This window comes from Gorilla gorilla, chromosome 8 (assembly GCF_029281585.2).
Source record: "Gorilla gorilla gorilla isolate KB3781 chromosome 8, NHGRI_mGorGor1-v2.1_pri, whole genome shotgun sequence".
NCBI classification, from domain to species: Eukaryota; Metazoa; Chordata; class Mammalia; order Primates; family Hominidae; genus Gorilla; species Gorilla gorilla.
In genome coordinates, this window is record NC_073232.2 from 43,671,177 (window position 1) to 43,693,628 (window position 22,452).

The window sequence follows — 22,452 nt, forward strand, 5'->3', positions numbered from 1 at the left end:
AAATATGCCTTTTCCAAATTTGCAGCCTCCAAGGCAGATGAAATGGTCAGACATTTGCCTTTTAGGGTTGTCCTGGGAAGAGCTGACAAAAAGGGTGACAGCCCCTAAACAGCTGCCTGGGGAGGAGGACAGCTGCCTCTGTTTCACCAGCCACTCAGTGCTCAGGCCTTGCCTTGCGCAACGCGGTGCCGCTGGGGAGCAATGGTTCTGAGCAGCCAGTTGTTATACGGCTTTTGTCTTAACGAAGCCACCCATTACGGTAGAGCCATAACTCGCAGGAAGCCAGCTGTCAGGGCTGTGGCGCAGGCCCCTCTGGGTGGGAGGCAAGGGGAGAAAAACAGCGTCCGGCCAAATTCCCTTTCCGACACCTGAGCCTGGCTGGCTTTGTAACCGGAGAGTTTTGTGCCCTCTCCCCCATCCCATCTTCCCCTGGGAGATCCTGGGGCCCTTCTTGCTCTCCATCCTTGGAGGGAGCTCAGGGACATTTCGGGATTCTGGATTTCTTGGTCTGCAACTCCCTGTGTGCCAGGCGGGGCTGGGCCCCGCTGCGGCTGGCTGGCGTTTGGCGCTCTCATCGAGGGAGCGCTTCGCTTTGAAATCTACCCACTCCTTTTTTTTTTTTTTTTAAACCAGGTATGATGATGTCAAACGTGATGCTGATGCTACAGTTACAGCCCCTGCTGGCGCAGCCTCTCTGATTCTCTCTCCCTCTCCGCGTCCAGTGCTGGGCTTTTTCAGACAAGTGCATCTCCTAACCAGGTCACATTTCAGCCGCGACACACTCTCCGCCAGTCACCGGAGGCAGACCGCGGGAGGAGAGCTGAGGACAGCCGCGTGCGCTTCGCCAGCAGCGGGGTGGGAGGAAGGACATTAAAATACTGCAGAAGTCAAGACCCCCCAGGTCGAACCCGGACCACGATGCGCTCCCCGGGCTGCGGGCGGCTGGTGCTGCCGCTGCTGCTCCTGGCCGCGGCAGCCCTGGCCGAAGGCGACGCCAAGGGGCTCAAGGAGGGCGAGACCCCCGGCAATTTCATGGAGGACGAGCAATGGCTGTCGTCCATCTCGCAGTACAGCGGCAAGATCAAGCACTGGAACCGCTTCCGAGACGTGAGTCCGCAGGGCTGCCAAGGCAGAGACCCGGGGTTGCGGGTTCGGGGATTGAGCTCCGGGGTCTGCGGGAGCGGCCGCCGCACGTCGCAGCCCGAGGCTCCGCAGCCTGGCCGGCTAATTACACGGAAAGTAAACAGTACTGGGGGTCACAGCCCGGCGCCCCTCCCCTGTCCCTGCGGCCCGGGCCGGCGGCCCTGGGACCCCCCAGCCCCGGGACCCCCAGCTCCACACCTGCCCGACGCTCCGGGGGCGCGCGCTCCGGGGTCTCCCCTGCGGGCCGGGAGTGGGAAGGGGTGCGGGGCCGGGGGGACCCGGACTCCGGCTGCGGCTGGACCCCGACCCGGTCCCCAGCTGCGTTGTGCGAGCCGCCCCCGGGCCTGCCCCAGCCGCTGGGATGCTGCAGGCTGCACATACGGGGCACTGCAGCACCGGCAGGTCTGGGTGGGGCCGGCAGTGAGGGTGGCATCGGCTCGCGCGGTGCCCTCTGTTCCCACCGTGGGCTTTGCGGGAGGGGGACAGCATGGGACGGGAGTGTGACCGGGGCTCTGGGTCTGGGGTCCCAGCAGCCTTCCTAGGCGAGATGGTGGAAGGCGTGTCCGTACGGGGGTGGGCTGGGGTCCCCGTGCAGAAGGGCGCGCGAGGACCCAGGCTGGTTTTCCCGGACCAACATTTCAGGGGGGAATCCAGCCTGGAGCGAGGGGAGCAGCTCGGAGCCAGAGGAAGGCTCCCGGCACGGTGGGCTTGAGAAGCCGGGGAGAGTCCAGAAGCTGGGTTTGGGGGCCCCCGGCGGGCGCCGCCCGAACCCCGGCGTAACCTTGGGCCGAACTCCGCGGGGTGGGGGCGGGGGGGGGTAGCTGCGGCACTTTTGTTTACCGGCACCTGTGGATCAGAGGGGAAGTCGCAGGCGGCGGCCCGGCGGGGCTGGCTCCTTCCTCTCGGCCGGGCCGGGTTGGCGGCTGGGGAAGCAGGGGTGAGGCAGGGCGGGCGGAGGGTGTGGCTGGACCCCGAGATCGTTGGGGGTGCTGTGGGGGATGGGCCCGGATGCGCCAGAGGCGACGCCGGCTGCTCCTGGCGACCTGGTGCTCACCGCCGCCCTGACCCCAGAAAACCTCTTCTAGGACCCTGGCCCTTACTCCTCCTTCCCCAGGTTCCCTCGTCCGACCCACCCAGTACAACGCAGGCCACACCATGACCTCTCCCGTTTTCTCTTAAACTGCGTGCATCCACAAGTTCCTTGGAAATTTGTTTAAAACACACATGCTTCATAGGCTATCCAGCCAAGTGATGGGAAGAGGCAGAGATTTGGATCTTTTTGTTACCGTCAGACAAGTGACTGTTTCTCCCCAAAGTCAAACTGGCAGGTTGTAATTCACAGAGGACAGCAGGAACCACGGGCAGCCAGGTCTCCAGGCTGAGTGGCCGGGCCCCCCGATGGGCTGCTGATCTCCGCCTTCGCCCCACATGCGACCTGTCCAGCCGCAGGAGCCTGGAGCCCCGCGAGGCCTTCCCGAGGCACCTGCAGGCCCGGCGCAGATGAGCCGCAGTCTCCTGCCGCCTCCTGGGCAGCAGCCCGGCCACAGCAGCGAGGGGGCGGCAGCAGGCCGGCCCATCCGGAATCCATGTGTCACTGGCCTAGGCCTCCCTCCGACTCGCTAGCTGTTTGATCTGCCAAAATGGGACCAGTGAAGGTCAGAGGGAAAAGAAATGCTTAATCAGAACAGGAAAGGTTTAAAATAAAAGATTTCTCCCCACCTCCCTTCTTCCACCTGCTTCCAATAGCCAGCTCCGTGGATGAGAATAAATGACTTACTGCTTGACCCCATGGCACTGGGCTACCCACCTGTCTCTCTGTATTGGTGCCAACCACTTCCCCCTTCCTCTCATGCTCATCAGAAGAAAGGCACTAGATTTGAAAGTCTTCAGGACTTGCACATATAAGATTCATGGGAAAGCTTTAGGTGTGTGTTGATTTTGGTAGCCTCAGGCTTTTGTAGGGCAGATGTCCTCTAAAACCCCATTTAAGGTAGTCCTGGCTGCAGGAGGACAGGGTCAGGGAGAGAAGTAGGACAAAGAAGGCTGGGCAAGAGGGCCTGGCCCTGGGGATCTGTTGACAGCCTCTGCAGAAAGGCAGGAAGGAGGCTGCTAGCTCAGAGCCAGTGCATTGCATAACTCTAGGGGTGCCACAATAGAAATGGTGCCCCCTGAAGTTGTGCAGTGCCCAGACAGTACACAGGGTCCCCACCAGCACTACAAACATATCCCTCTTCTGCCAGAAGAAGCCCTACTTCCTGCCTAAGGGCTGAAGGCACTCTAACTGGGCCCAGTAGCAACGGGCTTTATATTTCCATTAGGCCAGCTCTTTGGAAAATATGCTCCTTGGTTCCTCAAAGGAGAGAGGGGAATTTCGTTTGAACCCCTTAAGGGGTTGCAAGGTTGAACTGGGACCTTGTTCATAACCCCAAAATGGTACAGGGCCCCCCTATTTGTCCTAGTAGGGCGGAGGCAAGCAGGACGAGTGGGATACTCTTGGGGAACAGGATTGGGAGGGAAATGCCTCATTCACGTGGTGTGGACAGAACTCAAGGGGGAACTTGAGGGAATCAGGTTGAAAGGGTCAGGAGAATGAAGAAGAGCAAGAAAACTTGGGGAGTTGCTCCACTTTGGAATTGGCCAGAGCTGGTTGAGAGGGAGCGCAGCTTAGCATCTTTCTCTGAGCACCAGGATTATAGGGAAGGCAGGATTTACCAGTTGAGTAATCCTCCCCTCCAGTGGGCTCAGGGCTCTTACAGCCTGTGCCTGGGTCGATCTCTTCTAATGCTGGGTGCCCGGCTGCCAGGGAGGAGGGGATTCTGGCAGAAGAGGGGGGAGGTTGTGGACTCCGCCTGGCTCCCTGGCCTACAGATCTAGCTGTACCCTGCCCTGGGCAGTCCTGGGCTTTTCCAAGCCCTGCTCTCCGATGCTCCTACCTCCCAATTCACTCCCTGCACAACTGGGTGGAATTTAATGCAGGTCTTTGGAACAAAGCATCTAGGGCCTAGAGGGATGGACACTTGGAGGAGACAGGTCCATTACACAGCATTCTTCAGGGCAGGCTCCACAGAGCTTGGCTACGAAGAACTGACTGTTCTCTTTCTTCTTGGCTCTTCTCTACTTTGTACTCCACTTCTATGAAGTTTTCATTATATTTATGAGTGTCTCACACAGTGCTTGGCACCCAGGAGGCGCACAGTTCATATAAGTTGAATCCCTGATGCAGTGAGCACTCACATCTGCCATTAAATTAAATCAAATTAAAGCACTTTAATTTGAGTGGTCTCTTGTGCCTCTCAAGGACCTGGGAGATAGTTATTGTTACTTTACAGCCTACCATTTTATGGTTGTAGAAACTGAGGCACAGAGAAGTAATTTACCCAAAGTCAAATAGCTAGTAAGTAGCAGAGCTGAGATTTGAATCCAAGTCATCTCACTTAATTTTGCTTTTCAGGGAATTCTAGGCCTCACCCTTAGTGAAAGTGAGAAGGAAGGGTCTACCCTAAAGAGCAAAGTATACTCTGGCTTGTGTCCTCTGAGTCTTCAAGGATGCCCTGAGTAGGAGTGTCACCTCCTAGGAAGGTGGGCCAAAGCCCTCAGTGTCTCCAGCAGCCTGCCTATAGCCTACTCCCCACCCAGGCCTAGCAACACTCCAGAAGCAGCTCTCCACCCAGGAGGTGCCAGGGTGCAGTGTGCTGGGACAGCTCTAGCCTGGGTGCCAGTTCGGGCTCTGCCGCTGACTGGCCCCAGGATGCCGGGCACATCACCTAAACCCTCTGAGCTTCGGTTTCAGACTAGGAAACTGAAAGGGACGCATAGGTGTGAAGGCACCTTGTCAGGGAGCTGGAGGGCTTCCAGGGCAGGTACTACGCTCCTCCCCCACGGAAAAACCACCAGATGGGTCCTCATTTCTGGGGCTGGCCCACACCATGCCTGTCCCTGTGAGAAAGACGTTACTGCACGTTCACTGTCACTCATTCACTGCAGATCTGAGCCCTTCCTGTATGCCAGGGACTTCATCATGATCCTGGGGTCTGGTCCAGGAATATTGTTACCTGCTGGCTAACAATATCGTGTGTTTAGGAACACCAAGAAGGCAAGTAGCAAGTAGCCACAAAGGGGCTCCCTCCTGACCACCCCTCCCTGCTTCCCACCCCACACACCTAAACCACCGAGAGTGTGGGGATGCGATGCGCCGATGTCTGTGGGTAAGTGTGGGTGTGTGAGAAGAACCCAAAAGTGGGTCAGGATGGATTTCATAATTGGGGTTTGGGTCCTCTGCCAGATAAAGTGACTAAAAACAAAACAAAACATATAACAACAACAACAACAACAACAATAATTGGGGTTTGAGAATGGGAGGGTGGGCCTTTCCCTGACCTCCCCTCCACCCCACCTTCTAACTGGAGCTGGAGCAGTGTCAGCAGAGTGATGGGCTCTTGAACACCCAGCGAGACTCCACGCCTGGGAAGAGAGGGAGAGAAGAGTCCTCTTTGCCTGGAGAGGCTGTCGTATGCTACTCCAGTCTTGCAGCAGCCTGAGAGGATGGGAAGCCAGCACCCTCCCGTCCCCTTCTCAAAAAGGTCAGAAGGCTACCTGGAGCACAGAAGAGCTCTGTCCTACCCTAAGCCCCAAGGGCCAGAGAGAGCGCTCTGCTCATCTTCCCAGTGAGGGGACAGAACTAGCTGTGTGACCTTGCGGCAGCCACTTCACCTTTCTGGGCCTTGATTTTCCTGGTGGTTTAGTGGGGAGGTGAAACCAAATCATCTGCAGAGGCTTTAGCATGCTGTCACTCCAGGAAGAGCCTGGCAATGGCCTGGCCACCCACATGTATACCCTGCTTATCCTACCACACCACCGCCACAGGCTGGGCAGCAGGTCTTTGGGTTTAAGGAAGAGATTCTCTTTTTTCTCCAGAGAAAGTACCTGTGACCAGATTAGGGGAGGGTGTATATTAGCTGGAGACCAAGAAACCTGAGAAATGGGGCCTAATGGCATCTTGGGGCAAGCACCAGGCTGAGGACACACGTATCATCTCTCTTAGCGTGGGCTGCTGTAACAAGATACCAGAGATGGGGTGGCTTAAACAACAGAGATTTATTTTGTCCTCACAGTTCTGGAGGCCAGGAAGTCTAAGATCAGGATGCTGGCAGACTTGATGTTTGATGAGGGCCCTCTTCCTGGCTTACACTTTTCTCATTATAGCCTCACATGGCTGAGAGAGAGAGCATGAGCTCTATGTAGCCTCTTCTTTTTTTTTTTTTTTTTTTTTTTTTTTTTTGAGACAGGGTCTCACTCTGTCACCCAGGTTGGAGTGCAGTGATGCAATCCTGGCTCACTGCAACCTCCACCTCCTGGACTCAAGCGATCCTCCCACCTCAGCCTCCCAAGTAGCTGGGATCACAGGCACACACCACCATGCCTGGCTAATTTTTGTATTTTTTGTAGACAGGGGGTTTCACCATGTTGCCCTTGCTGGTCTTGAACTCCTGGACTCAAGCAATCCACCCCCCTCCGCCTCCCAAAGTGCTAGGATTACAGACATGAGCCACTGTGCCAGCCTCTAGCCTCTTATTCAGACCCCAATCTCATCATGAGGACCCTACCCTGATGGCTTATCTAAACTGAATCCCTCCCCCAAGGCCCCGCCTCCTAATCGACTCCCATTGGAGGTCAGGATTTCAGCATATGGGTTTGCGGGGGACACAAACATGCAGTCCACAACCCCGTCTCTGCGCGTCTCCTTGCAGGAGCAATGTGGGTCTTCTTAGAGTTGTGGATAGGAAAAATGTATGCCCAGGCCTATGCCTGGATACACAGTTTAGATACCACTGTGCCCAGCCTCAGTGTGCAGACCTGGCCCGGCTGTGGCTCTTGAAGTGTGCCAGCCTCTGACCGCCCAAGGGCTTGGCCAGCATCCAGTTGCAGGTGTGGCTCCTTCCTTGAGGTTCCTGCAGCATTTATTGGCCATAACTCATTTGGCACAGGTTGGATGCTGCCTCATAGCATCACTTACACTGCGGGCTGTATCTTCAGAGTCCTTCTGCTGGTATTTGTAATGTGTGTTTGTCACATTCCTCCCATCGTGATCCCCTGAGGAGTGGGTCTGGGAACAGTCGGCCTTGTGTACCTTACCACCCCATCCCCAGAGCATTGCATGGGGTGTTTGGCACACAGTAGGTGCTCAATGTAAACGTGTGCACTGTGGCATGTTACAGCCAGACAGGATCTCATCCAGCCCGTTCTCTGCACCCCTCCCTCCCCTCTCCAAGTAGCAGTGCTGTGGGTTCAAGTAAAGAGGGGCTGGGGCACTGGTCTGATTGTGTTGGTGATTTGGGGAGATCTCTTCCTCTTCCGGAACCCCAAAAGGTTGGGACAAACACAGCAACAAGCCCAGCTCCCTGAATTTCAGTGATTCATTTGTGGGATAAAGGAGTGAATGATAAAGTGAAGGATGACTGTCCCCGCGTCTCCCTGTCCTTCAGCCCTCCGTGCCTATCCCTGGCTACAGCCGGTCTCCCACTTTATCCTGTGGAGAGGGTGCTCTGAGCCTCTTCCCCACTCCCACACCATATTATGCCCACAGAGTGGGCCAGCCACCTGTCAGACATGTGGATGGTGGAGACAGGGCTCCCTTGGGTAGAGAACAGATTCTGTAGGGTGGGGCGTCCAGCCCCCTCCTGCTATCTTCCCCAACACCTGCCAGTCGGTCAAGGCTGCCCTGTATAGAAGGACAAGCCAGGCCCAGCTAGTGTCTTATCTCTGCCTGGATGCAAACAGCTCGCTCCTTCCCTGACCCCTTGTCCCCTGGCACAGGGCAGAGGACGCGAAGGCTCTGAAATCGTTCAGGCTCCTATTCCGCTCATCTCCAAGTTCTCAGTTTGGAAGAACTGGGGGAGCAGAATCCTGGAGACTCAGAAGCACTGAGCCCCACATTTCACAGGTGAAGAAACAGGGCCAGAGAAAGGGCAGGCACCTGCAACCCCACTCCTCTTGTGGCCCGGGGCTCTTCCCCTGCACCACGGCCTGTGGCTCAGCTCCAGCCCTGGGGTCTCCCTCAGACCTCCCTGGGCTTGAATTCTGACCCCCACCCCCATGTTCCAGGAGGGAAGCCAGGGTCCTGAGGCAACTCAGAACATAGCCCCCGGCCCCTCACACCTCCCACTGTTCTCTGCCCTTTATGGACTATTGGGGCCACCGCCTGGAGCAGGGACCAAGGACTAGGGCAGCCACCAAGATGCCACTGGACCAGCAGGGAGGTCAGGGCCTGGGCAGCAGGTGGGTGTTGGCGCAGGCATACCTGAGCCCAGGCCCAGCCCGGCTCCTGGCACGCAGGGAGTGATGATAAGCACATTTTTGTCCTCCAAGGAAATTCCTCTGAGGGCAGAGGAGGTGGGAGGCCAGAGTCTTCTAGATGCCTGTCTCCTTCTGTTTATCCAGGCCTATCACAGCCTCTGCCGCCCCCTCCAAGAGAGGCGCAAGTATTTAATGACTGGCCCCTCTGCCCCCCTCTTCCCAGCCACCCCCACCCCCTCGCAGGGACACTGCCTCCCCAGGTGACCTCTCCCAGGTGTGTGATGGGGTGTTAATCCTCAGCGGAGGAGGATCCCAGGTGTCCCCACTGGGCCCCACCTTGCTCTTTTCTGAGTCCCTCTCTCTGTGCCCTGTGGCTATTTCCAGGGAGGGCAGGAGGAGGCCACAGAGGCAAGCTTCTCTCCAGTCCTGGGCCTTCTTCGGTGGACTGGCCTCCATCACAGGCCCCGTTGCCTGAGGAATGAGGCCAAAATAATGGCAGATACAGGGCCTCTCAGAGGCTGAGCCAGGCCTGGCCCACTTCCATTTTTAGAGATTCTTGATCTATTAAAAAATGAAGAAATGCCGTAACAGGGTTAGGGAAATTGTGGTGTATTCAGTCTTATGATGACTGTCTTCTTTCCATCCTGTCGCTGTGCCTCTGGCTGTGTGTCCTCAAGTGGAGACAATGTCAGATGTCCATACTGAGACCCCTTCTAACACTGAGACCCTACAGAGCCTCTGCCCAGCCCTGTCCCTAGGCTCCCTGGGTGTGTGCCAGAGAACCCGGGGTTCAGGTGTCCTGTCTTGTGTCTTTTGAAAGTATGGAGCTTCAGTTCACAAAGTGCCCTTGCAGACATGATTGCCTGGGTTCTTCTGCAGCTCAGAGGGGAAGGCAAGGGGGTCATCCTTATTTTACAGCCAAGGAAGCCAGTCCAGCAAGGGAAAGGACTCACTTGCTGGCAGTCAGTGGCAAGGCCAAGCAGGAGCCCAGGCCCCTGAGTCCTTGGTGGTGAGGGGTGTAGGGAGTGAGGTCTCTCTGTCACGCTGTGCTGCAAAGAAGCAGGTGGATCTTGACCCCATAAGCCAGGGTCTGGAGGGCTGCTCTTCTTTGCTGATTCGCTGCTGGGTCCCAAGCTTCACACCAGATGGAGAAGCTGGGAGAGATTGGGTTAATTCAAGCTGTGAAGTGAGCGGGTGATTTGGGTGCTAATTAAAATGACAGGAAGTAAACAGCACTTGGAAACACCCAGCATGTGCCCCCTAAGCCTGACTAGGCCTGCGCACTCACTGCTGTCTCCCCCAGCTTGGCTCAGTGGGCACCGTCTCCATGGCAACTGAGCTGAGCTGCAGAGATCAAAGCTGAAGATGGGTTAGCTCCAAACCAGCCGAACCAGGGGTCATGTGAAGGGGTTTCTGAAAAATGCCTGGAGAACGGGGGCCCCCAGGTGTCCTCCCCTTCCACCACCAGACCCTCCTCTCCTGGCTGCAAAACTCCCTGCCTAGGACTTGAAGCAGAGTTGGTGTGGTAGGAGAAACCACCTGTGGGCTGGGATTGGCCCTCCTGGGACCCACCCCTGGCCTAGGACTTTTTTCATCAGCTAACATTTATGGAGTGCTGGTTAGGGGCACGGATTCTGGAATCACAGTTCTGGGTGCAGCACTCTTCTCCTGTGCAATTGCTGTGTGACCCTGCCTAACTCACTTAACTTCTCTGAGCCTCAATTTTATCATCTGAGACATGGAGATAATAATAGTAATGTTTCTTAGAGCTGTTGTGAAGAGGAAACAAGCCAATGAATGTGAAGTGTTTAGCATAATGCTTGCCACGTGGTAATTGCTATAAAGATGTCAGCTATTGTTAGGAGTGTGTATTACTAGGTACTAGATGTTGGGCATAGAGAGAAGAAATTTACATGGTCTCTGCTCTCAAGGAACTGGCTATTTAACTAGGGCAGAGTGAGGCAGAGGCGACATTGCCTGGTGTCACTGGAGCAATGGTAGACTTCTGTGAGGCACAGCTGGCCTGAAGGATAAGGAGTGGGGCTCGGGAAGATGATGGCTGAGCTGGGTTTTGGGAGATGAGTAGAAATTCTGGGGCTGATGTGAACTTGCATTCTGGATGGAGACAGCTGTGCCGAGGTTTGGCCATGCTGGAAACTTGCAGGAAGGACCTGGAGCTGGGGTAGCCAGGGAGAGATCAAGAGAAGATGGAATTTCTTCTGTAGGTGACTGGGAACCCGTGAAAGGCTTTCAAAATATAATACTTATTAAATATTTTTTATTATTTTTAAAATTTATTTTATTTTTATTATTTATTTCTTTATTTTTTTGAGACGGAGTCTCACTCTGTTGTCTAGGCTGGAGTGCAGTGGTGCGATCTTGGCTCACTACAAGCTCTGCCTACCGGGTTCACGCCATTCTTCTGTCTCAGCCTCCCGAGTAGCTGGGACTACAGGCGCCTGCCACCACACGCGGCTATTTTTGTATTTTTAGTAGAGATGGGGTTTTACCGTGTTAGCCAGGGTGCTCGATCTCCTGACCTCGTGATCCGCCCGCCTTGGCCTCCCAAAGTGCTGGGATTACAGGTGTGAGCCACCGCGCCTGGCCTATTATTTATATTTATTATGATTATGATTATGTTTTTTCTCTTTATTACAAAGTAATATAAGTTCATTGCAGAAATTTTGGGGAAAGTTGGAGAAAAGCAGAAAGATGTCAGAATTCTCTGTATTCCTACCCAGCAGTGGAAATGACTGTTACCATTTTGGTATAAATCCTTTTCACCTACTCACTTTCTTTTTCCCCAAAATGAGATCAAACTGTATATTCAGTTTCAAAGAGAGAGAGACCGGGTCAGAATTGTGTTTTGGAAGGATCTGGGTGGCCGCAGCCGTGTGGAAGATAGTGGGAGGAGGGAGACCCTCAGGAGGCGCTGCAGTTTTTCGGGTTGGGGTGGTCCTGGCCGGTGGGTGTAGGGCAGGGAGGGCAAGCGAGAGGGATTCGGGAGGGGAAGGGGCAGGACAGTCTTTGGGTTGGCGAGGGTGGCACGGTAAGCGTGCTCCAGGAACAGGCCTGGAATTGGAAGCAGGAGCCTGGGTTCTCCCAGGGCCGGCCTGCTCCTCAACACACCTTGTATCGCTTTGTGTGAGGCACCCTCGGAGGGAGGAAGAATGGCTGTTCTTTTTCATCCCAGAGGCCCCGTGTTTGGGGTGAAGACACCCAAGAACATAAGCAAAATATTAGACATAAGCACAGAGCGGGAGGGACCTGAGGCCTGATGGCTGGCCCAGTGGTCTCTAAGCTGCCTGCCTAGAGCCAGCACAGAAGCGTGGCCCGAGCTGGGTACCACCCATGGGATTTCAGGGGTCTCAGGTAGCATGTGCGTGCTGGAAGGTTTAAAAAGCTCCTCGGGGAAGGGCACAGTGGCTCATGCCTGTAACCCCAGTGTTTTGGGGAGCTGAGGGAGGAGGATCACTTGAGCCCAGGAGTTCGAGATCAGCCTGGGCGGCAGCATATCAAGACCCTATCTCTATGAAAAAAACCACCACAACAAAAATTAGACAGGTATGGTGGCGCATGCCTGTGGTCCCAGGTACTTGGAAGGCTGAGGTGGGAGGATTGCTTGAGCCTGGGAGTTCGGGGCTACAGTGAGCTATGATTGCATCACTGCACTCCTGCCTGGGTGACAGAGCAAGACTCTGTCTCAATAAATAAATAAAAATAAAGAGCTCCTTGGCTGATTCTAAGGTGCAGTCACCACTGAGGTCCTCAACAATGAGGAAGTGACTTCTTTGAGGACACGCCGTGGGCCAGGCTGAGAGTGGACTCCTGGTCCAGTGCCCCTTCTATGTCCTCTCTCTGCCTCCTCCTCCTCAGTGCAGATGTTGGTCCTCTCTTAAGGAGAGAGACTCTAACTTGTGGGGTGGGAGGGGGCGATGGGGAACCCTGACTCAGCTCCTCTTTTGTCTTGCCATCTCTGGCCAGTTGCTCTGCCTCTCTGAGCCTTCGTTTTCTCCTTTCTTCTGGTGTTGATCCTATTGGCTCTGACTACTTCACAGGACTGTGAGGATAAAAGGCAGACCCATCCAAATGCCTGGAGAGAACTTACTCTAAAAGCACCATGCAGGCTGGGTGCAGTGGTTCACGCCTATAATCTCAGCACTGTAGGAGTCTAAGGCAGGAGGACTGCCTGAGCCCAGGAGTTCAAGACCAGCCTGGGCAACATGGCAAGACCCCATCTCTATTAAAACTTTTTTTTTTTAGTTAAAAGCTTTACTCATATAGATAGGTAGATAGATAAGCATATATAAGCACCATGCAATACAAGCCACAGGCTCTTCCAAATCCCCATTTTCCAGGTGAGGTCGGCAGCAGAGCCACCTGCCACCACTCTCAGGTGTAGAACGGGGCCTCTGTTTCCTGAGAAGCCCCAGGTGCCCTGATCAGACTATTTCTCACAACTGCTAATGAGCCCACTGGGGTGCCATAAATAGACACCCAACACTGCACTGAAAGGCATCATTCGCACTTGCCAACAAACACCTTTTTTTCAGCTTAAAGGTGGCGCCAGCCCACACCTGGCCTCAGGGACCCCTCAGTGTGTCCTTGAGTTTTACCCTCAGAGTGGCCACTCCCAAGCTGCCCAGAGGACTTCCTTGTCATTCCTCCCCACAAGACCTCCTAGGGGACTCTCCTCGTATACCTTCTGGTCTCTGCTGTCCCCATGGTGGCCTCTCCCTCTCCCCTTTTTTGGGGTTCCTCATGTGGCATCTCTGTCCCTCATTTTCCCCACTTGCAGTCCGGGGGTCTCTTCTCCATCATAGCAGCTTTGATTTGTTAAGTGCTTCCTGGACCCCAGGCACCCCGCAGGTGCCATCTGCTTTAATATCTGAGTAGTCCTGGGAGATAGGCACTGAGCCCCTCGAGGTCGGGTGCTTGCCCAAGGTGCACTGGTTGGGGGAAGCCTGGGGATCTGCAGGACCCCAGGGCCCTGCTCTCCTCGTCCCTCTCTGGCTGGCTGCCTTTGCTTTCCTGGGAGTGAGGGTCCTGGAATCCAGATCCACTGGGGCCCCTCCATCCTGCCTGCCCAGCCTGGCCACAGCAGAGGCAAAAAGTCGAGGCTGGAACCTGGGGCAGTGCTTTGCACAGAAGGGGCTCCCTCCCTGCCAGCTGAGTCAGGAGGGGAGTGGGGGATGGTGGAGCAGCTGGGGAAAGCCCCTTTCTTAGAACTCCCACGCCATCCCCACTTTCTGCCAAATTTCTAATCATAAATTCTTGGTCTTGACCTTTGAGAATCCACTGTGTACTGAGTCCCAAAAATTCCACTCACAGCCTGGCTGGAGGTTAAGGCAGCAGGGTTGGGCCAGAAGGTGGGAGTGAGCCGGTGCCAGGGGCCTCAGATGACACCCAGGGGCTGGAGGCACCTTCCCTACTTCCACTCTGGGGCAGGTGGGTTATGGGCACACAGATCTTGTTGGTTGAGGGCAGGTATGGTTGAGGGCTCATACCTCTCTCCCAGAACCCAGCCATTTCCCATCACCTGCACAGCCTTGTCCCCACCCCTGCCCCAGGGGATGATGGGTACAGACGGGAAGACCCCAGCTGATGGAGACCAGTTGCCACTTTTGCCCCAACCCTTGTCATCATGGCCTCAGCAGCTGCACCTCTCTTGGCCTCCCTCCATCTCCTGTGGGGTGGACCCCCAGCAGAGGACCCCTGCACCCTGAGGAGCTCCTGGAGAAGGCTTCGTTAGTTTTAGCAAACGAGGGAAGTGGTGCCTGCAGCCTCCCCAGAGGCTTGCCTGGGGGCTCAGGAGCGCTCAGGTCAAGCCTGAGGGATGGGGTGAGTGCTGGGCCAGGTGCCCCACAGGCTCCCAGGAAGCACCCCTGCAGCCTTCCTCTGTCTGCTCCTGGGCCCAGGGACTGCGGGACTCTTGGCTGCTAGGACAGGTACGTGTGGGCCAGGTGTGGGCCGAGCAGAGGGATGGGGAAGAGGCTCAATGAAAGACAGAGGAGAGAGGGACACAGGAACACACGGGGAGGCACGTGAAAGCAAGAGGAAGAAGGAGAGAGAGGGAGAGAGCCGCCGTGGGCTCTCACGGGAGCAGTCTGTGGTCCTCCCGCCCTCCCCCTCCTTCCCGTCTCCTGCTGCCTCCTTCTCTCACTGCGGAAGAGGCAGGAAGGCCAGCCTGAGGGAGAGCCTCGAGTGTGAAACTGGAGGCTGCTCACAGAGTGGGTTTTGTTACCTCGTTTCTGGATAAAAACCATCTGGCACTGCGTGAACAATGTCCTTGTTAGTGTCCTTGTTTTCCTTCTGTCACTACACACGTGTGTGCATATGTCCACCTGTGCATAAATGAGGATGTGCATACACACAAATATGCCTGCACACACATGCTACATAATACAGACCTGTGAGTGTGCATGGGTGCACCTGGGTCTGCATAAATGCACACACACATGCAGAAGCATGCACTCGGGTCTATGCCTGTGCACACCGCATCTTTCTCGGTGGTGATGCCAACTGCTTGCTCGGGTCTGGCCCCTTCTGGCCTTTGTCCAGGAGGCTTCACCCTGCCTGCTCTGACGCTTGCCACCTTCCAGGGGAGGCTTCAGAAGCCTGAAGGCCTTGGATTTCAAAGCCCTTTAGGCACCCTTTTGTGTGCCCACTGCTCCATGCATGTGGGTGCCCTTTGGTGCCATGGCTCCACCACCCTTTTCCCCCAGACCTGACAGCTCTGCTCACCCCTACACATCTCTGCTCCTTTGGGCTATGGCAGAACTCAGGATGAAGGGGGCAGCTGCGCGTAGCTTCTCATGCCCCTCTCCCCCCAGCTCCCAGAGCCCCTCCTGGAGCCCCACGCAGAGGAAGTGGGCAGCTGGTCCTTGTCACTGCCAGCCTGCAGGCCTGGGAAGCCCCCTCGTTGCCTGCCTGGCAGAGTTTCCACCAGGAGTGCCCTGGGACTGTTTGGTGTTTTTTAGCAACTGTCTCTGCCCCGTAGGGGAAAGGGAGGAAGCCAGATAAGTTGAGTGTTCTTGCCAGGGAGCTGGGTCAGGTGGGAGGCGCTCTGCCTCTGGCCACTCTGCGGTCCACCGGCGTGAGAGGCCACTGCAGCTGGAGCAGGATGAGAAGGTCTGCCTTGTGCCTTAGGCCTCAGAGAGTGTGTTGTGGCAAGAAAAGTGGTCTGTGCTGGGCATCAGGAGACCTGGGTTGTGTGACGGGAGGACCTGGGTCAGGTCATCTGTCTCTGGGCTTTCTCCTGCACAAAGAGGGGGCTGGACCAGGTGACCTCTAGGACCCTTTCTGGGTCCTCTGCCTCTGAGGGTTTGAAGCTGAATCGTGATAACTGGGGAAGCCTCATCACAGGCATGGCCTCCTCCCTCACTCCGTGTATGAGCTGAGCTCTGCAGAGATGTCAGACCTTGAGCAAAAAGCGTCCATTTGCAGACTGGATGAGGGGGCCTTCCTCCCACCTCACTCACATGGTGGGCAGAGGTCAGGAGAGGGGACTGACAAGGAAGGGGCCTTGGCAGGAGACAGACAGTGCACCGTTTCTCAGGCAGTTTCTGAGACACCCAGGGCACAGGCATGAGAAGCTCTGTTCCCACACAGCATGGGCACCTCGAACATCTGTCCTGGTGGTGGGGCTGGGGCTGGACTGGGAACGGAGGGGGGGGTGCCTCACCCTCTCAAAGCCATGGGCCCCTGCTACTCCTAAGGCCAGTCTTAAGCTCTGTGGTGAAGACATAAGAATACTGGCCTCTTATTGGGGTTCCTGGGGGTCAGAGGAACACAGCCATCGAAGGCCATTGCTTGGCCACATGATGAGGCAGGGGACCCCAGGAACACCAGAGGGCCTCACACTGATATCCCCATCTTTCTCCCTTTCTCTTCCTGCTCCGTTTTCCATGGCCTGCTGCTGTTCCCTGATCTCCAGGAAGTGGAGGTGAGTACTGCCCAGGACCCCACTCTGTGTGGTCTCTGCAGAGCACACCCCTTCCCCTCCTGTGTCCCTCCACACCCTCACTCTGACTTGCCTTCCCTGCCAGCCTCCAGTGTGGCATGGGAGCAATCAGGAGCTCACGGGAGAGGCTGGAAAGGATTCTGGACATGGGTTTATAGGGATAGAGGTGTGGGGGAGGCAGCTGGCAGGGCCTGGGTGGACAGGGGTCAGCCACCAGGATGACGGCCATTGGCACATGACATCACTGGCCCAGGCCTCTCCTCGACCCCGCAGTTGAACCTCTGGGATATGGATCTTAGCCTTTCCCTTCTCCCTTGTCCCTCTCTGTCCTCTAGGATGACTATATCAAGAGCTGGGAGGACAATCAGCAAGGAGATGAAGGTAACATGACTCTCCCGGCGGGGGAAGGTGACGGACACGTGTGAAGACTTGAGACCAGAGGGCAAGCCCTTAGCCCGCTTGGGGGCTCCTTGAGCAGCCAGGCCCCAGTGGGGATGGGACTCCTGAGCTCAGGAGCTCTGGTTATCAAGGGCTGCTGGAGGGAGAGGCCTCCCAGCTCAGAAGTGGGGCTGGAGGTTCCTGGGTTCTCCCAGGTGACCTGTGTCCTGACTCTGTGCCCCTGCAGCCCTGGATACCACCAAGGACCCCTGCCAGAAGGTGAAGTGCAGCCGCCACAAGGTGTGCATTGCCCAGGGCTACCAGCGGGCCATGTGCATCAGTCGCAAGAAGCTGGAGCACAGGTGAGAGGTTTGGGGAGGTGGGAGCCCTGGAGGGGGTGTGTTCAAAGAGCAAGGGCTCAACTGACCCTCTCGTTATGAATTAGCCATCTACTGCTGTTAAATAAATTGTAAAACTTAGTGCTTAAAACAGCAAATACATATTATCTGACATCATTTCTGAGGGGTGGAATCCAGAAGTGGTTCTCTTAGATGGTTCTGGCTCTGGGTCTGTCTTGAGGTTATAGTCAAGGTGCTGGCTGGGGCTGTTTCATCTGAAAGCTTGTCGGGCTGGAGGATCCACTTCTAAGCTCACTCTTATGCTCTTGGTGGGAGGCCTCAGTTCCTGATCATGTGGACCCCTCCATAGGGATGCTTGAGTGTCCTCACAACATGGCGGCTGCCTTCACCTAAAGTAAGTCATTTAAGAGATGAGCAAGGAGAAAGCCACACCATATGAGAACAATTACCAAACCCTGTGGGATCCAGGGAAAGTCACATCTACTTTTTGGGCCTTGATGTAGTATCTCTAAGACAAATAGGTTAGACCATATAATTTGAGGTTCCTTTCAGCTCTGACATGCAGTGACTTCATGAAATATTTAAGGTGGTAGCTTGTGAGAGGTTGTAGCTTGCAGAGGAGAAAGGAGTGAGGGACATTTAAGGAAGCCTTAGCTCCAGCTGGGTGCAGTGGCTCCTGCCTGTAATCCCAGCGCTTTGGGAAGCCGAGGCGGGTGGATCACCTATGGTCAGGAGTTTGAGACCAGCCTGACCAATATGGTGAAACCTCATCTCTACTGAAAATACAAAATTAGCTGGGCATGGTCGCTTGTGCCTGTAGTCCCAGATACTCGTGTGGCTGAGACAGGAGAATTGCTTGAACCTGGGAGGCGGAGGTTGCAGTGAGCCGAGATCACGCCACTGCACTCCAGCCTGGGTGACAGAGTGAGACTCCGTCTCAAAAAAAAAAAAAAAACAAAACAAACAAAAAAAGGAAGTCTTAGCTCCAGCCCAAGGACAAGGCTCTGCCTGGCTCCAAGACCCTGGAAAAGGTTCCAGTTCCCTCCCTTCTTTCCTGAATCATAGAAGATGAAAGATGGGGTTGCAGTCTTAGAAGGCTGCAGGGGCATGGCCGGTAATGTAATGCATGAAGAGTGCTTGGTCACGGGCCACTCTGTGGAGCACAGGCGTGGTGGAAAGCAGGCAGCTGCTTCTTGGCCCTGGTCTATTACAGCTATGTAGGAATGCAGGTCCAGGACTCCCATGCTTCCATTTTTCAAAGACAGGCCAAGAATCCAGGTATTTATGTGAACTCTCCCATTTGGTAAATGTTAGTGCATAAATAACTCAATTAAAAAAAAAAAAAACACTTGGTGGCCAAGTATGGCCCAGAGGTCATCAGTTTGCAACCTCAGATTTGGTCTGACCCCCTAAGTGAAGTGTGACTCCCTTTTACCTCTGGCCGTCAGACCTGGAGTTGCCACCTGAAGGCCCCATGGGACTCAGTGACTCCTAGAAGAAGAGAAGCTGGGGGAATTTATGCCCTGCTCAGTTGGTTCCACCCTTCTGAGCTGGAGGAGGGTCTGGCAGCAGTGTGGGGAGGGTGGGCAGGGGCAGGAAGGGGCTGATCTGCTGGAGATTGCTGCTGCCTTCCTGTTGGAACAGGTCTCCTCAGCCCTCCCTTCCCCTGCTCCTTCCTCATTGTCACCTCCACCCTGGTGTGCCCCCCACCCTCTCCTGTAGGATCAAGCAGCCGACCGTGAAACTCCATGGAAACAAAGACTCCATCTGCAAGCCCTGCCACATGGCCCAGCTTGCCTCTGTCTGCGGCTCAGATGGCCACACTTACAGCTCTGTGGTGAGGAGCCCAGGCCCCAGGTAGGGTGGGGGTGGAGTCACCTGAGGCCACAGGAAGCAGAAAGGATGACCCAGCTGGGGCCTCCGGAGGGGTTTCCAGACTGAGGTGGGGCCAGATGGCAAGGTCAGTGCGTTCAATGCAGCCAGCCATACTGGGGCCACCTGCAGCCCTGGCTGGGACTACCTGAGAGTTGGAGCCAGACCCTGTCTGTCCCTGACCTCGGACAGGTGCAGGTGGGGAGTGGGGCCTGGAAGAGACACTATGGTCAGGTAACTGCAAGTCAAAGGAACTGAGGGAAGACCTCAGCCAAGTGTGGAGGGCTGTGGAAGGAGCTCTGGCATCCAATTGTTAGTTGGGGAAGAAAGGAGGATTTCCACAGGGAGGCGCCAGTGTTCACCAGTGAGCAGGGGCCTTCTGGGGCAGCAGGAAATAATCCTCCATAAGAAGGTGATGGAAGAAGGAACTGATTGGCAGAATGAATTTGCACCTTATGTGGATTTTTGTGAGGATTTCAGGAGACAATATTTGAGAAAGCATTTAAAAAATTTTAGGCTGGTCACGGTGGCTCACGCCTGCAATCCCAGCACTTTGAGAGGCCGAGATGGGTGGATTGCTTGAATCCGGGAGTTTGAGACCAGCCTGGGGAACATAGTGAGACCCTGTCTCTACAAAAAATACAAAAATTAGCTGGGTGCAGTGGCGTGTGCCTGTGATTCCAGCTATCTGAGAGGCTGAGGGGGAGGCCAGGAGTTCGAGGCTGTAGTGAGCCATGATTGCACCACTGCACTCCAGCCTGGGTGACAGAGTGAGACCTTGTCTCAAAAAAAAAAAAAAAAAAGTAACATAGAAATGCAGGTGCTGATAATGAATGTTTTTACTGGCAACAAGGAGTCGGGAATTGCTTGGTTTGGGAGGGCACTGACAGCTGGCTTGGGGTGGGTGCCAGGGCTGAGGGGCCTTCTTGGAGTGAGATGCAGATTTCAGTCACCCGCTGTGGGTGATGATTGACATTGCTGTGGGGATGAGGTCATCCAGGGAGAAGAAAGGGAGGAGAGAGAGAATGAGCAAGAGGCCAGGGCAGAGGCTGCATTTAGGAGGTGAGAGGGGTGCAGGGGAGCTGGCGGAGCTGGCAGAGAGGAGGAGGAGAAGAAGAGGAGCTAGTGTCCCACAACCCAAGGCCAGGGTGAGGTCTGGGCAGGACGCTGCAGTGCGGTCCGGTCCAGGGGTCACGCTGTCCTTTAGGGAGGTGGAGGTCAGCAGGAAGTCTGGCTTTCATCCCGGCTCATGGCCTTGGGCAATTCACTGGGCCTCTGTGCGCCTTGCTGTTCTCTGCTGAGCAGGAGAAACCCAAGCCTCCCAAGTGAGATAATGTTGTCGAGCGCTGTGATGACCTGCTTCCCATTAGCAGCCACCCCATGAGAAGAAAGAGATATGACCAGGAGAAAAGGCCCTGGTCAGAACCTGGCTTTAGCAGGCAGCTGTGGCAGAAGCAGTTCTTAGCGAAGGCCGAGGAATTGTTAGATGCTCCATAGGCGGTGCTGTGTCCTATCAGGAGAACTGAGAAAAGTCCACTGGGGTGACTGTGGGGAGATCATTGAGGGAAGGGCTGATGGCTGATTACAGAGGGACCAAGGAACAGGCCATGAGAGCCAGGGGGGCAACAGACAGCTAACACAGGGGAGGGGCGACAGGGGCAGAGGAGGGGCGACAGCGGCAGGGGAGGGGAGACAGGTGTCCTGGGAGGGACAAATCCTTAGAGAGGGCCGAGCAGGTTCATGGGAGCCTGCATGGCTAGGACCAGCTCTGGGCCCTGCTTCCCGGGCCCTGCTTCTCTCCACCGTGCGCCTCAGTCTGCAGAGGAACCAAGAGGACCCTTCAGGCTGTTCATGGGCACTCCATGGGGGGAGGCAGATGTGGCTGCCATGAGAGGCTTGAGGGTGTCCCCAGCTGTGAGGACCCCTGGGGTAAGCCCTCAGTCCCCTGTTCCACCTTTCCCCATGTGCAGTGTAAGCTGGAGCAACAGGCGTGCCTGAGCAGCAAGCAGCTGGCGGTGCGATGCGAGGGCCCCTGCCCCTGCCCCACGGAGCAGGCTGCCACCTCCACCGCTGATGGCAAACCAGGTGAGGACAGTGCTGGGCCACCAGGCTAGGGGTGCTGAAGGGCCACCTGGCACCTCCTTCAGGGCTCTAGGGTGGTAGAAGAGGGTGCAGAGCAAGAGGGAAGTGGCAAAAATGCAGAAAGCTTGAGGGAGCTGTGAGGTCAGAGGCCCAGATTAACACAGGGCAGGAGGCTTGGGCTCAGCCCTCGTTTCTCCCCTGGGTGCCTGGAAGGTGGGCAGAGGGAGGGACTCAGCCACAAGGAACTTGGGCTCTGTGTTTTTCATGCCAGGAAGGAGTGGGTGGTGGGAAATGGGAGAGGACTCGAGAGGAAGCCCCTGATTTCCACCTTCCCTTCTGCTGCTGCCTCCCTGACCCCTGCCCAGCCTCCTGGCCTGTAGGGCAGGATCCCAGACTGAGATCGAGCCTGCTGCTCCACTGCACATTCGCCCTCCATGCCTTCTCTCTGTTCTGCAGAGACTTGCACCGGTCAGGACCTGGCTGACCTGGGAGATCGGCTGCGGGACTGGTTCCAGCTCCTTCATGAGAACTCCAAGCAGAATGGCTCAGCCAGCAGTGTAGCCAGCCCGGCCAGCGGTAGGAAGCTTGCTGCTCTACCTGGAGGAGGGAGGGAAATAGGGAAGGGGCTGAGGACACAGGTGTATGCTGGGCCAGCCCGCTCTTGTTCCTTCCTGCTAGACTCTGGGCCCTACAATCTGGGCCCCAAAAGAACCTTCACCCCAAAGAAGTCGGCTTCCACCAGAGCAGGAGGGATACCAGTTAGCTAGTAGGAAGAACTTAACATGGGTGGAGGGAGCTTAAACCCTGACATGGGTAGCCCAGGGAAAGCAGGAATTCTTTTCCCTGAAGGGCTTTCAGAACGGGTTTTGAATGGTTCAGGCATAGTCCTATGTGGAGGTGGAAGGAAGGACCTTTGGCCGTTCTCGAGTTTCTCAATCCCATGGTTAGATTCCAAGCTGCCCAGACCCAGAATAGAGGGCTGGGGCTGATGGCGAGGTGGAGGGATGGAGGGCTGGAGAAACGGCTGAATAGCCAGATGAAGCGTGCCTGAACCTGATCTTTTCCCAGGGCTGGACAAGAGCCTGGGGGCCAGCTGCAAGGACTCCATTGGCTGGATGTTCTCCAAGCTGGACACCAGTGCTGACCTCTTCTTGGACCAGACGGAGCTGGCCGCCATCAACCTGGACAAGTACGAGGTCTGCATCCGTCCCTTCTTCAACTCCTGTGACACCTACAAGGATGGCCGGGTCTCTACTGCTGAGTGGTGCTTCTGCTTCTGGAGGGAGAGTGAGTGCAGCCCCCTTCCCAGGCCCCTGCCTCACCCGTGTGGGCTCTACCCGAAGTTCCAGGCTCTCTTGGGAA

At 55.8% G+C, this 22,452-nt stretch overlaps 1 protein-coding gene across 1 annotated transcript in view; it reads left to right on the plus strand.

Annotated features, from left to right (window-relative positions):
• The first annotated feature begins 283 nt into the window (after nucleotides 1–283).
• SPOCK2 (SPARC (osteonectin), cwcv and kazal like domains proteoglycan 2) overlaps nucleotides 284–22,452 on the plus strand; it is a 29,952-nt gene continuing 7,783 nt past the window's right edge. Inside the window, exons 1-8 of the mRNA XM_063709995.1 lie at nucleotides 284–1,107; nucleotides 16,373–16,381; nucleotides 16,735–16,780; nucleotides 17,025–17,139; nucleotides 18,859–18,973; nucleotides 20,979–21,093; nucleotides 21,547–21,666; nucleotides 22,159–22,377. Coding sequence (XP_063566065.1) covers nucleotides 919–1,107; nucleotides 16,373–16,381; nucleotides 16,735–16,780; nucleotides 17,025–17,139; nucleotides 18,859–18,973; nucleotides 20,979–21,093; nucleotides 21,547–21,666; nucleotides 22,159–22,377 — 928 coding nt within the window. The 5' untranslated portion in view covers nucleotides 284–918. The remainder of the gene's footprint in view (nucleotides 1,108–16,372; nucleotides 16,382–16,734; nucleotides 16,781–17,024; nucleotides 17,140–18,858; nucleotides 18,974–20,978; nucleotides 21,094–21,546; nucleotides 21,667–22,158; nucleotides 22,378–22,452) is intronic.